The 15,588-nt window shown below is 41.7% G+C and overlaps 1 protein-coding gene across 1 annotated transcript in view; it reads right to left on the minus strand.

Annotated features, from left to right (window-relative positions):
- DNAI1 (dynein axonemal intermediate chain 1) overlaps window positions 1-15,588 on the minus strand; it is a 279,043-nt gene that overhangs the window by 59,986 nt on the left and 203,469 nt on the right. The window contains exon 13 of the mRNA XM_051965884.1: window positions 8,357-8,604. Within this exon, the coding sequence (XP_051821844.1) occupies window positions 8,357-8,604 (248 nt within the window). The remainder of the gene's footprint in view (window positions 1-8,356; window positions 8,605-15,588) is intronic.

Here is a 15,588-nt window from a genome sequence, read left to right on the forward strand (position 1 = left end):
GTATAATAATTTAAGGTTTACAAAGCACTTGGAATATCTCATTTGTCCTCACTTAACCCTGTGAGGTAGGTCACTATTTTTCAGATGGGAAATTGAGACTGATAGAAGTTAAGGGACATAGCTCAAGTCACATAGCTAGTAAATGTGAAGCAGGATCTGGACCAGGATATTCTCAATTTCAAAGCCATTCATCTATCCACTTCACGATCTCACTGCTTTCGTAGGCCCAAACTCTTGGTAAGGTAACATGATTTACTTCTTTGGAGTAAACTGAGAAGCAGAATATATAGCTCTGTGTCACTGAAGAAATCGTGATCATGACACTTAGCTTCAGGGGGTTTGCTAAGAGCCCACCCAGTGTGATGGGTCGCTGGCAAGAAGGGGACACCCTGTTTCACTGTAGTGCCCTGTACATAGTAGGCCTTCATCACTGTTTGCTGATCCAACTGGAGTCTCCGATTCTTTTTCATCTTCCAGAGGCACCCCCTCCATTAAAAGGCAGAGGCCAAGGGGAAGGAGAACTTCATTTGCTATTATCAGCTATTAATCCCCTGGCAGGGATTAGTTTGACAGCCAGGTGAAAGGAGAGTCAGTACTGGAGGGTGGGACACAGATGCACGCGTGTGTTGGCGCCGGATGGGGGGGCACTCAGTGGGGATGGTCCGAGGCAGGATGCCAGAGACAACTCTGAAGGGGAGACAACAGGGCTCTTTAAATGCCACAATGCAGTTAGCCCTCTCCTCTGGGAGGGGTCTGTCTCCCTGGGAAAACAGGAGGAACTTTCTCTCTCCGGCACTTTCAGCCTGGACTAGCCCGCATCCTGGCCTGAGTCCTGGGGGAAAGCCAAGTAAACTTGTTATGTCTTCTCCATGTCGGATTTCTCCGCCTTGGTGATCTGTCATTCGATGCTCTCTACCAGATTTGGAAAACAAGAAGCTAATGGGATACACACAGACTGGAACCCAGGGAGGGATGATGGATGATCCCAGGCCTTCCCAGCCAGGCTGCCTCTGCTGTGATGTGACTGGCTCTGGCAGCAATGTTTCGTGGACTTGGGCTCTGGCCCTGTGACTCTGGAATGGTCATTGGGACCTTTGGGGCCCCACTGGGAAAGAGGAGGCTTGGATTCAGATTCCTTAGAGGTCCCTGAATCTTCCCCGCCCCCTGCCGCTGCCTAGAGATGCTGGCACTGTTCCCCCTCCCAAACCTCCCAGCCCTGAAGTCCCACATGGTAGGCCCTCTCCCATTCTCAGTCCCTCCTGCCTGTGCCTTTCTGGAGCAGAGCCAACAGGCTTGGGAAAGGGGCCTGCAATGTGGGCAATAAAGCCCTCTTACCTCGGGACCCATTTGTTCTGGAGTCTCCCCTGAGGCTTTAAGGCATTTTGTATCTCTTATCCCACTTTTGGGGAATCACCCTCCCAGTTAGGGAAAGGGTCCTCAGGGGCCCTGCTTGCATAATGGAGCCTCATGGGGTTTGTTCTCTATCTCCATAGTAGGGATAGAGAAGGTGGCGTATTGTTTTATGTGACTGGAAGGCAATTTGCTCCAGTTTCCATTAATTAAAAAGAGCACCTTGGTTCAATGCCTGTGCCAGACCCAGACCTCTCAATAGTTTTTAATTCTGGATATTGTTCAGGAGCCAAATGATCAGGCAGAAAGCTTCATGGAACTCGAGCCAGGATAGGGAGATGGATTGGGCCTCTGATTTCACTGGAAATTCCCTCTACTGATGCAGGTAGCTACCATTTCTGTCTACTAGTGGGTTTTAGGAGTTGGCTAGAACACTGAGAGGTTGACTTATTTAGAGTCACAGAGCCAGAATGAAGCAGAAGCAGGAACGATCCTGGTTCTTTCTGGCTTTGACAACAGTTTTCTCCCTATGAAGCTTAAGTGGTGAGCTCAAGCTAGAGCTGGGGTGAATTTGGGGTAAGAAGCTCAGAATCTCAGCATTTGAAGGGACCACAGTGGCTGTTCATGAAGTCCAACCCATACTCCAAAAGAATTGAAGTTTTACTTGAAGACTTTCACGGGGAAGAATTCTGTTGCCTGCAAAGGCTGCCCCCTCCACTTTTGGGCTGCTCTAGCTTTAAGGTAAGAAGGAAGTTTTCCCTGATATCAAGCCTAAATCTGCTTTATGGCATCTTCCATCCATTACCCCTGCAGGTAGTTCCTGGGGTTGAGGTGCTGGGGAGTTTGTGGGTGACATTCTATGAGGATTGTAGATCTCAGACTGAGTTGTAGCTTCTTAGTTGCTCTGGAAGCAGTGGGATCTAATGAAATAAATGTTGGCAGGGAATTAAGAGAAAAGTTTCCACCTCTGACACCCCTTAGCTTTGTGATACTGGGAAAGTTATAATAATTTGTCCTTAATTTCCTCATTTGTAAAATGGGTATAAGAATAGAACTTACCTCATCAAATTAAATAAAATGAGCTTTGCAAACTTTAAACACTAGAAATGTTGGATCTTCTTATTTATATTCAATCAAAGAATAGAGTTGAAAAGGACCTTACAAGTTTACTTCACCTTCCTATCCCATGCAGACAAGAATCACTACTTATAATATTCCCAGCAGATGCCATTGAGTCACTCCTTGAATCCTTCAAATGATGGTGAGCTTCTTACTTATATCATAATTCTCTCTCCCAGTCTCACTTTTCCTAACTGTAAAATGGATACACAGTCCCATTTCTCTGACCTACCTCACAGACTATTTTGACTACCAGGTGAAATCATGAAATCACTTTGAAAAGGAAATTCAGCCACCAGTGCTGTGAGATACTTGGGAGACACAACTTCCCAGTTCATCCCTCCAGCCCTTGATGTACCTGGAGATATCATACAATCTCTTTTCACCTCTGGGAAAGAGGAATGATTTCCCAATCAGGAAAATTCTTTCCCACTCTCCTCCTCGGCTTGCTTTGAGGCAAGCCCTTGCTTGAGTCTCATAAGCCTCAGGAAGGCTGACTATTATAGCCGACTCTGCCCTCTCTTCCCTCCAAACTCCAACAACGCTCCATGTTTGAGTCCCTCACTGGCAGCTGACAGACAGAATCTCACTGTTCTCTACTGCATATTGCCTTTTTTCTCTATTAAGACAATGAAGGCCTCCCTCAGCTTCTCCTTCGTCTTCCCCAAAGTCCTGCCCAGCACAGGGATCAATACACCAGGAGATTGAGGGAAGACTTAGAGAGTTAGATTTGAAGGGATGGTACCTTGGATTTCTCCTGCTTTTACTTTCTTAGTACCCAAAGAAGGTCAGAAACTGGAAATGATTTAGGGCAAAGTCTGAAGCTTTCTGTTTTGCCTTGTAAGCCTGAAATAGCAGAGATGCTCTCTACCCATAGAAAGCCCCTAGGAGTAGACTCTTCGTCTTCCATCAGCACAGAGATCCAGGGACAAAAAAGGCCAACAGGACACGACATTCCATTCTGTCAGACTGTTCTCAGCATGATTGAAAGCAGTAGCTTTGACTTTTAAGAGTCTGGATCCCTTTACTTCATAGGATGGCTGGTCATGGGAAGGAGAGAAAGAGAAAGAGATTGAGAGGGAAAAATAAAGGCATGAATGAAGGGTAGAAGTCAGGTCATTATTTTCCAATTTGTATAGGAATGAATGACTGTGGTCTAACTTCCTGTGGTCCACTCTGTGGGATAAGTGAGCAGAGAGCATGGAAGGAAGGCTCATTAATGCTATAGATCTGCCAGGAGGTCCCTTAGGATACAGTGGGAAAAGCGAAATGATGCTGTGTGGAGCCCCTGCATTAGCCACAGCTACCTTCGAGCCAATCTTGCTATATCAAAGGAACAGCCCCACATTCTAAACCAATTAAATGGTTTTAATGGTATAAATGATAAAATTCTGTATTACTGGGATGGACCTTAGAAAGGGTCTCCAGGACAAGAGCTCCCCAACCTAGCCGTGTATTCCAGTAATTACAACATTTTCACTCAACAAACCATCTCAGATCTGAGAGTGCTTCTGATTCTTCCAGAATTCTTGTGAGGACAATAGAACAGGTAGGAGCATAGGAGCACAGAATCTGAGAGTGGGAAACAGTACCAGAGGCCAAGGAATCTCTAGAAAAATCCCTCCTTGTACAGGAAGCCTTCTCCAGTTCCTCCTGAGGCAGTGTCTTCTCTATGCTAATTATTTCCTACATAAAGCTTGCTTTGTATTTATTTGTTTGCATGTTATCTCACCCATTAGATTATAGGCTCCTTCAGAGCAGGGGTTATATTTTGCTCTTTTTGTATCCCAGGTGCTTTATATAGGGCTTGGCACATGATAGGGACTTAATGAATACTTGCTAATTATTAATGCCAGGATCCTTTCTACAACATTTCTGGCAGATGGGCCATCTCCTGTGACAGGGAGCTCAGTAATTTACATGGCAGCTCTTTCCATTGTTGGGCAGCTCTAATTATTAGAGCGTCCTCCCTAAATCCAGCAAATTTAATCCATCTTCTACAGAAAAATCCTTTAGCTATTTGAAGAAGACGATCATATCCTTTCTATTTCTACCCTAACCAAATTCCTCCCCAACAAATTTTCTCTTTCAGGCTCAAATTTCTAATTCTATTAACCCAGCCTTATAGGATAGAGTTTGAAAATGCTTTTTAAAGGCCTAATAATATACAGCTAACATTTACATAGCACATTAAAGTTTGTAAAGCAATTTACATATATTATCTCATTTTATCCTTCACTGGCCTGGTCACTTTCCTCTGGACATGTTTTATGTAGTGGAAAAATTATATGCCTCTACAGTTAGGGACAGAAGGACCCAGGATGTAATCCTGAATCATTAGCTTTGTCACTTAATTTAGGCAAGTCACTTAACTTCTCATTTCCCAAATCTGTAAAATGGGAATAATACTATTTATACTATCTAACTCACAGAATTGCTGTGGGGAAAATGCTTTATAAAGCTTAACATTTAATAGCTAATAATAACAACTAACATTTACATGGTGCTTTAAGGAGTACAAAGAACATTATACACATTCTCTCATTTTAGCCTTATAGCAATTCTGAGAGGCAGGCACTATTATTATTATTCTCATTTTACAGATAAGGAAACTGAAGTACAAGAGGTAAAGTAACTTGCCTTGCCCAAGATCACAGTTAGCAAATGTCTTCTTGTGCTCTCTCTGCTACTATGCCACTTGGTTTAAAACGAATAAGGACTGCTCTTCAATACATAGGAGCTCCAATGAGTCTGTGTTCACACTGGAAAGCGTTAGAATGTGAAAATGTAAAGGCAAAATTGAACTGTTTTTGTAACAAGTTGAGAGCAGGTCTTTATTTGGTAAGAGATAGCTTGCTGTGGTCAGGAGACTTGAATTCTGCCTCAGCCAAGTAATGGCTAACTGATCATGGACAAGTTAGTGAACTTTATAGAGTCATTATTTCCTGATCTGTAAAGTTACATTTGCACTTTCTACCTCAGAGAATTATTGTGAGGAAAGTGCTTTATAATCCTTAATTTGTTTTGTTGACTAGTTGTGTCTAACTCTTCATGACCCCATTTGAGGTTTGTTTTTTTGTAATGATACTGCTGTGATTTGTCATATATCTGTATTTAAACTCCTAAAAAGAGATGGAGAATCTAGATACTGGAAAAGTAAAAAACAAAACAAAACAAAACAAAAACAACCATTAGGGAATGGGTAGAGGGGGGATAGGGTAGGGAGTCTTGATATTTCTACAATGGCCAAAAATAGTTAGATGAAATAAGCATTCATCAGAGAGAAAAAGGGCTGAACTTTGTAATCTGAGCTTCTTTAAAATCCCAGCACTCTTTTCTCCTCCTGCTTAGGTCATTCCTTTCACTGATTTCCCCATCTGTCTCAGACACACAGAGGTCATACTCAGATTCATTCCCTGATCCACTGCTTCATCCAGAGCTACTTGAAGACACACATAAGAAGAGGGGGAATAGTAGTATAATTGATATACCTTTGCTTTGACAGTCTACTGGTTCCCAAGTCCTTTGCTCACAGTTGGACCAGGAATCTTGGTCCAGTTCCTTTCTCTGGTACTTACCTGTAGCCTATTTTATTCTCTTCTTATAAGATATAGAACTATAAAGGACTGCAGAGACCTCTTGGTTCACACTTTTCATTTATGGATAAAGAAAATGAGGTTCAGAGAGGTGAGGATTTGTCCATAGTTGGCAGAGTTGGGATTTAAACTGGTCCTTGACCTCTGAATCTGGTGCTCCAGCTAAAGGAGTTCCTGGCAGGCTAAACTCCATTAAGTAAGCAAACCGTTTTAAAGGGATTATTTTATGAGAACTATCAAAAACATGGACTATGGGGGAAATTTGTAGCTTAGGATAAACATACAAATGACTCAAATAATGAAAATAACCTCAGTAGTAATCCTAAAAATCACACAAGTAGTAAACCACAGAGTCAATGTTCAAATCTACATCCCTTGATTACAAATTTAGTTGTTTTTTCCCAAACATCACTCTTGTTCCTTCCTTCCCTTCCCCTTCCATTCCATTTCCATGGTTTTTTGTCCAGCGAGGACAGTCCTTTGAAGGAGAGACCAGGTTTTTAAAACCTTATTTTACCTCCTTCTATCTCATAACAGGAATATCCACTGCCCTCTGCTTCTTTGGCAGCCCCTGAGAAAGCAAAGGCCCAGCTGGAGTACCTTAAGGGTCTGGACAAAATGAAGAAAAACTGCATCTGCTACTGGAAAGTATTCCTTATTATATGTCACTAGATAAGGTTAATTTAGCTAATGTTTCTCTAAAGGTTTTGCATGAGAGGTTATGTTAAGATATTAAATTCTTTTCAGTTTGATGACCGTGAGATGATGAAATATTACTCTATGAGATATGTGTAAGGGAGGAAGGATGTGATTTCTCTGACCCAACTCAGTTGATATAGTCACACAGATGAGGTAATGAGGTGTTAACACCTTTATGAGGTGCAAACACCTCTCTGGTTGAGGCTGAGAAGGAACAAAGAGATTGAGCAAACAAATTAGCCACTCCTTTGGGTGTTTTAAATAACTAAACCCTGAATAGTTCCAGGGAATTACAACCCAGAATGAATTTAGGGAATAAGACCTAGAAAAAGGGAAGATTTCTTTACTGCCTGCTCTACACCAGGTCTAGCACCTACTTGCTCAGAGAAAGACAGCTCATCCAGAATTTTTAAAGTTTATGGTTTGAGTTCAAGGAATGTTTAAGGGAGATGATGTACACACTCCTGACAAACACAGATAGAGAGAGGCAATCACTTAGAAGGAAGGATTAGATTTGAGGAATGGGACCCCTGGCAGCACAGAAGAGAGCTGATACATATTTAAGAGAGAAAGCTAGCCCTGGAAATTATGAGTTGAATTGTGGAGTACCTCCTGGGAATCCAGAAGAGCATTCATAGAGCAGAGACATCACATCCAATGGGAAAAGTGGGAGGATGCTATACAGAGAGAGATTTCTAGATCCTGAAGTACCAGAAGTTGAGAGCTGCCTTTGCTACATGTGTATCCTACCTCTATGGCTCAGTACTACTAAGCTCTACTTTAGATCTCACTTTTCACATAAACGCTGAATGTACATATGGGAGAGTCACTTCTGATCCGAGGGAGATGGTTTGCAGTGTTTCCCCCTGTTTTAATAAATCCTTTTGGTAAGAGCTAATCGTGTCTTCTTGAGTTATAGTTTTGGTAGTAGCCACATATAAAGCTACCCTTGCATCCAAAGTGGCAGTCACTCCCTGGGAACCCCACTCCCACATATGAGAATAAATAAATTAAGGGAATATCCCATCTGGGAGGTGCTATGTATACAACCCTTATTCTAGACCAGTTAGTTGAGGGATCCATGAATGAACCTGCTTTTCCACTTGTCATTTCTGACAAAAGAGCCCAGACCAGGTCAAAACAAAAACAGAGGTTACTAGGAATCTATGGGGCTTGCCTCTATGGACACAACTCAGGGGTCCCTCCATTAGGGTTCTGAAGAAACTGTCAAGAGAAAATCCACAAAGAATGCTGAGGTCATTAGCTCACACTGAAGACTTGGGAAATTGGTTCCTCTGGATAAAAGTCATTAAAACCAAATGGAGAGGAAGGAATACTTTGCACTGAATTTTATCAACAGGTCAGCTGCTGCACAGCCATTATGATCCAGATAAATCTCTCGAGTCTTTTCTCAATGGCTCACCTATGGGTGGGCAGTGGGAAAAAGTGAGAGATCTACAAAGACAGGATCTACAAAGACAGGTGCCCCAGCCTTCCCCTGCTCAAGCCTGCCCATTTGCCTGATCCTAGCTGGACTCCTAGTTTATGCTCCCTCCTCCAGCTACCCTTTCACTTAAGTCTCTAAAGCTTACCTGCCACACAGGCTCTGAGTGTTTTCCTAAGGTGGCTGAGCTCTTGTAGGACGGCTGTGAATGGGGCTTCTTGAGATTGTAGATGGCCACGTTGCCGTCATAGTAGCCCACGGCCACCAGATAAGGGTGCTCCACGTGCATGTCCAGGCACATGATACCACTCTCGCTGCTGAAGATATACTCTGGGAAGCTGGGGTTCTTCAGGGTGTACAGGAGCAACATGCCCCGGTTTTGCTTCATGAAGTCATCTAGGCCAAGAAAGCAGGATTTAGAAACTGATGGAAGGAAAGGGTTTCTCCAGAGGAAGGGAGAGATAGCAGGGCAGAGAGCCCTGAACTGGGGGTCAGGAGGCCTGAGGGCTAGTGCTGCTTTTGCCAAACCTCGAGCTGTGACCTTTTCCTGGGCCACAGTTTGACCAGCTGTTAAAAGGAGATGCAGTTGCCCCACCTATCTCCTAGGGCTTGAATAAGAGATTGGAAATGAAAATGCCCTGAGAGGCTAAAGAAGCCTACCCCCAGCTAGGTGGTACAAGGGATAGATTGCCAGGCCAGGAAGACTCATCTTCTTGAGTTCAAATCTGACCTCAGACACTTACTGGCTGCATGACTGGGCAAGTCATAAACTCTGTGGGCCTCAGTTTCCTCATCTGTAAAATGAGCTGGAGAAGGAAGTGGACAACCACTCCAGTTATCTCTGCCAAGATAACTCCAAATGGGATCATGAAGAGTCTGACACCCCTGAAATGACTAACTAATAACAATTACTACCTAGAAGAGGTAATTATTAGGGTGGTGGCAGGGATTAGGTATATTTGAGGGTCATCTTTAACCCTTCCCAAGTACTGCACAGAGACTGCCAGATACAGCACTCTGGATTTAGAGAAATTGTGAGGGTACCTCTGTGTTTATGTGTGTAGATTCTATTCTTATGCTTTTAGATAGTGAAAGGAGATTGTAGGATTTATACCCCTGGGGTTACACTGACTTTACTAACCCTACAGGCCCAGGAGCCTGTGGCTTTAAATTATTTTTGGGATACTAATATTTATTCCCATTTCTTTTACTTGTTTTTTTTTTTTTTTAAGATATTAGTAAATGCACTAAACAAGAAACAATATTTCTTTCAGACAAAGACTTAATCTGTAATTGTATTTCCTCTTCTTATAAGTCTTCAGTACTCTAAAGATATATCCAGCTGAGGAGAGCCACCAAGTCTGGGCCAGCTTAGAATCAAAAGCAGAAAGTCTTAACTCAAGTCGTCTTTTTGTCCTCAGCAGACACATGTGGCACCCGCCCAATTTTAGAGAGTTTCTAATCTAGTTGAGGGGAATGGACAAGTATACAAATAACCACAATACAAAGCAGAATGTAATAAGTGATACAAGAAAGGGATAAAGTGTTTCATGAGAACTGAAGCAGGAATAATGGCATTTGTTGAGGATAGGAAGTGGGGGAAGGGTAGAGCTAGAACCAAAGAAGACTCTACTGAGGTCTTTAATAATGGGTGGGATTAGGTGGGTGGATATGAATTCAGACAGCTGAGTAGTGTAGTAGAACATTGGATCTGGAGTCCCTGTGGAGTTCAAATACACTCTCAGATACTGTGTAACCCTAATCAAACCATTTAAACTCTGTTTACCTCAGTTTTCTCATCTGTAAAATAGTACCTACCTCCAAGGGTTTTTGTGAGAATGAGACTATATCTGTAAGGCACTCTAGAAAGCTTAAAGTGTTATGTAATTAATGTTATTATCTATTATTATTTTTACATATGGTGGAAAAAGCATTTCAGGTGAAGAGAACACAAATATAAATAAAGATGCAGGAAAGCATGGCATATATTTGGGGAACAGTGAGAAGTCCAACATAACTTGAGCTAAGCCACACCAAATCATTGTTCCAGAGCATGTTAGAGACATAACATTATGTCTTTAATTGTATTTGGAGAAAGTGTGTGTGTGTGTGTGTGTGTATTTGGGGAGGGGACAAATTACATGCTTATGCTATAAGAAAATGAAGCTCAGAATAGAATGAGTATGATTTTTGCATTTATAGGCTAGCCTTGGAACATTAAGAAAAGCAGTAGAATACAGCTAAAAATGACCTTCAATGACAAGCTACTTAGTTTGGATTTTATTCATTGGCAACAGGGCCTGCTGAAGGTTTGCTTGTTTGTTTTTAAATAGGGAGATGATAGAATCAAAACTTTGCTTTAAGAAGATTAATCTGGCAGCAGTGCATGGAATAGATTGAAAGGGGAGACACTGGGAAATGGCAAGATCAGTTTAGAGATTATTGCAATACTACAGGTAAAAGACAGAGAGAACCAGAACAAAGAACAAAATTAGAAATGGAGAAGAACAGATGAATTGAGTTATATAGTAGAATTGACTATTATAGAGGGTAACCTTCCCACTCACATGTTGAATTCTAGACACTCTTTTAGAATAGAAAAATCTACAAGCATTATTCTTCTGACACAAAATGATTCAGAAAGCTACCAATATTTCTTTCCAATACTCCTTTGAAATGATTTCTTTTTAAAAAATAAATTAGATTGATATCTTTTTTACATCCCCACAATTTTTATGACTAAAATTTCCCCATAATCCTTTTTTCTTCCTTCCAAGAAAGCTATCTCAATGACAATATTTTTAAAGAAAAAGAAAAAGAGAAAATCAGTATAACTGATCAATAAATTAAAAACCCTTGAAAACATATGTAATGCATCATATCCATGGACCTCCCAATCTACAAATGAATCTTCTCATATCTTTAACAAAGTATACTTTTATATCTTTTCTTGGAATCATGCTTGTTCTTTGAAATTTTGTAACATTAGCTATTATGGTCATTCCATTTACATTGTTGTAGTTATTGTATATAATAATTTCTCAGTTCTGCTTTGCATCAGATTGTGTAAATATTTCCATACTTTTCTATATTCCTCACATTTGTCATTTCTTACAGCACAGTAATATTCCATGACACCCACATTATGTTTAGCTATTCCCCAGTTGGGATCCACTTTATTACTAATTCTATTTCTTTATTTCTAATTTCTAATTGCCATATGACAAAAAGTGTTGCTACAGATATCTTGGTGTGTATAAAGACTTTCTTTTTATCATTGACCCCCTTCAGGCATAATCTTAATACTGGAATCTCTGGATCAAAGAGTAAAATAATCTTTTAATTCTTCTGCTAACTATGCAGTGAAAGCATTAGATAAGAATCCTGTCTTTAGCACCTGCTAATCGCCCTTTTAACAAGGAAAATATTCCCTCAACAGGGAACTCATCAGGATAATGGAAAAAGAAAAAGGGAGCTTGAGCAGCATCACAGAATAGAGGCAAACAGACACAGGAGGGTTGTCAGAGGGCATTCTGAGTACTAGAAATTTCAAATCTTGGATTCGTTAGTGGAGGATTACTGCCTTGAGTGTCTAAGTTCTCCAAGTAGGGCAAACCTGAGGCAGCAGGTGGCTCTGCAGCCATGCTAACAACCAGCAGGTGTGCAGACAGGTGGGGTGCGCTCAGATGGGGGTGTCACAAGGCTGGCAGTCCACCAAATGAAGCAGATATTTTAAAACAAAGTTCAACTTGGGACTTGCACAGTTTTGGGAAAGATAAAGCAGCGGCAAGGTTTGGGGAGAGTCAACATGGTGGACATCAGCAGTGGGCATTCTGAGGCAAGGGGGTGAAATCCGAGTCAGTTAACTGCAGATGATTAACAGACTGCTCCAAGAGGTCTCTTCTCTTTGAAGACCCTTGGACTGAGAAAGGCAAGGAACTGGGTGAAGGTACACTCCTTCTCAGGAGGAGTTTCAAGAGAGCCAGAAGCAAGGTTTTTACCCTAGATCTTAAAGATTTAAAAGTACCTTTTGGAAATACAATGTATGAATATTCCTGGTATGAAACCAGATACTCTTTTTAAGTGACTGTGGTGGGTCATAGATTAATAACTGCTGTAGTCATATTGGTCAAAGTATTGGCTATATTCCACTCCAGGGGTGCTATCTCTCTAGGCAAAAATCTGGTTTGTATAAAACCTGAGGGTGTCCTATAATTGGATGAGTGTGTGTGTGTATACACACGTGTTTTTTTTCCTTTCAAAGAGCTCTCTTTGTAAAAGTGCAAATTACATTCAGATAAATATAGTAATTACTCATATAATAATTGTAATAGTGAATTAAAATCTTTGTCACATTAATGAATTAATAAAGAATTTCTGTCTTATGTAACTGAAAGAGCATCATGGGATCCTAGAATGTTATAAATTATCCAAGTTTCTCATTTTGGTGCTGAATTTAATGAGGCCTTTGCAAAGAGCTGAAGGGACTTGTCCAAGATCATACAGGCAGAGGACAGCAGAACAAGGCTAGCTTATGATACTATTGAAACAAACAAGTAACTGTGGAAGGAAATTAAACTTCTAATTTTTTTTTTCTAAAGTGAGCCAGAATACTAGGTCCATATGAATATATCCTTTGTATTTGTTTAAAAGTTGTCTATGAAAAGCCTCAGATGTCAAGAAATAAAGGCTGAAGAATGCACCAATGGAGACATCCCCACCCAGTGAAGGCCCTTTCCAATTTGGGACAAAAGGAGTTGTGAGATAATTAAGGAAAAGCCACCATTGAGTTCAAGATTTGATCTCTCCAGCCCAGTCTGAGACCAATCAAAAGCTTGAAGTACCAGAAAAGACAAAAGTTTCAGAGGGGGTTGATTGCTGATGAATAATTGGGAGAACATTTCTAAGAGAAAACATGGAAACTTAAAGCAAAACCAGTCAGAATATTTAAAAATAATAATATTGGGTAGCAGTTATATAGCAAAACATTTTACCCATAAGATCTTATTTGATCCTCACAAGCGCCCAGGGAGATAGGTGCTATTATCATTCCCATTTTACAGATGAGGAAACTGAGGCAAACAAGTTACATGATTTCCCCAAGGTCAGCCTGATGATAAATGTCTGAGGTAGAATTGAACTCAGGGCTTCCTGATTTCAGACTCACTCACTGCAACTCTTAGCTGCTGTGTGTGTGGAGAAAAGGATTCCTGGAAATGAGGTTTTTGAAGGATTCTACCATAATTGCAACAGAAGCTCCTATGTGCTTTGCAATTCCTGTGTTTCCCTGCGGAGCAGAAGGGTTTGGCTTCCCCTGTGAGAGGCCACCCATCTGGTAACTCTGCACCGAGTACAGACGTATGAATGCGAGCACAATGACTTTGTGTGAGTGAGCGTGTGTGCACGCGCACGTGGTGGGGCCGGCCCTGAATGTGTGTAGGTGTACATTAAAACTGCTGGGAAGCCAAAGGCTCTCAGTAAATCTCTGTGAAAATTCTAGCTCCGCGTCTGTTGGTGATTTGTCCTAATCTCTCCCTCCTCAGCCCTGTCTCTTTAGTAGCAGGGTCCAACTTGGGGGCACTCTGATTCTACATGACCTAATGCCTGGCATCAGAAATGTACAATCAGAAGAGGGAGGCCTCCGTGAATTATACCTCTTGGCAGCCGTGGCAGATCGAGGCGAGGCGAGGCGAGCCAAGCCAAGCCAAGTCAACCAGGATGGGCCACCCCCAACTCACAAACAGGCCCTATTCCAAAAGCTAATTTGTAAATCCATTGCTTGGAACCTCGAATGTATTTTCCCATAGAAACAATGTTATAAACGATGCTTACATTTCCAAGCCATCTTAGAAAGGTCCATTTAACCCATAATGTAGCTGAATTATGGCATTAATTCCACTCAGAGCTTCAGCCAGAGTGGGAGAATGGTGCTTTGACAAAGAGTGCTGGGTTGCTAGGGGGAATATGCTTCTCCTCTCCCATCCAGATCGCGGCCCCTCCAGGCCTCGTATTCCTAGCCTGTCTCTGTGGTGAGGCTGCCTTCGATCCCTCAGCCACGGAGCTTTCCCCCAGTAGAGCTTTATAACATTTAAGCTATCCCCTCTACTTGTCTCAGTATTGCTGGCTAGGGCTCTGCTGACACTAGCCAGAATTAAGTCTTGGGGGTGGGGGGGAAGCTAATTGGAAAAGCCACTTTTCCTGGATGCAGAACTGACACATAAAAAAATTCAAATGGGGAATAGTCTGAGTATTTCCTTTATATTTGATCCTTTTCTGTATACTGTTTTTCTCCTACATCCTGCTACCTTTCCCCACAGGTAACCAGTGCCTTCAATGCTATCTCTATAAAACCAAACATTAAGCTCCTCACGACTTCTGTCATCCAATCAAATCTCCCATTCATTTTAGTAGCCTGTTAGAATGAAGGCAATACGATGGAACTGATTTACACTAAAGTGGGAAGAACCGACTGATAAGACCTAACTTATTAGAACTAGTTACATTTTTTCAAAGAGAAAACCTTGTTGAGCCAAATTATCTCCTAGCTTCTGGAATTTCAGGCAGTATTGCAAAATGAAATGGACAGTCCAGGGAGTAGAATGGACAACAAAAAAGGAAGCCATTCCTATCTTCCTCTCTCTCCAGCCTCATCTCTATCCCCACTGTCAGACTCTTTTAATTGTTCCTGTTTTTCAATTTCTTCCCTTTCTCTAGTTCTGAACATAAAAGTCCTCTGAAGTTCAAGGTTTTGTTTTTCTATCCTGACTCAAATGTCATGCTCTATCTGAAGCTTTCCCAGGCCCCTCTAGGCAGAAGTCAGTTCTCTTTTCTATGTTCTCCCCTGGAATCTACTTTGTAACACTCATCTGATACATATCACTTATTGCTTTGTACTATACTATTGAGTCTCTGTTGTTACCTTCTCTTCCCTTCCTTCCTCTTCCCCCTATTAAAGTGTAAGTTCTTTGAAGGCAGAAAAAAGGGCCGTAGTCATCTTTGTATCTCTTAGGGGCAGTGAGCTCAGTGTTTAATACATAGTAAGTACTCCTTGAATGGAATGCAGCAGCAGCATTAGGCATTCCGTATAGGGAGGGAAGGATGAGTGTGTTTAAAAGCCATTTGTAAGAGAAGTGTTTCTAAGTCTGAGCCCATGGATGTTGGCTGAATGCCTTCCGTGCTCCCAGCCCTTCGCTAGATTATGCGGGAGAAAGGAGGAGAAGGCAGGGTAGTCCCTACCCTTGAGGAATTAATTCTCTGGTTAAAGAAAGCATGTGGGAAGTCAGGAAAAGGAGGGATCAAAATGGTTGGGAATTGCTGGAGAATTGTCTAGAGGAGCTGGAGTAGATGAATTTCGTTCTGCTCGGGATCTATTATTAGACA

This window comes from Antechinus flavipes, chromosome 1 (genome assembly GCF_016432865.1).
Source record: "Antechinus flavipes isolate AdamAnt ecotype Samford, QLD, Australia chromosome 1, AdamAnt_v2, whole genome shotgun sequence".
Lineage (NCBI taxonomy): Eukaryota > Metazoa > Chordata > Mammalia > Dasyuromorphia > Dasyuridae > Antechinus > Antechinus flavipes.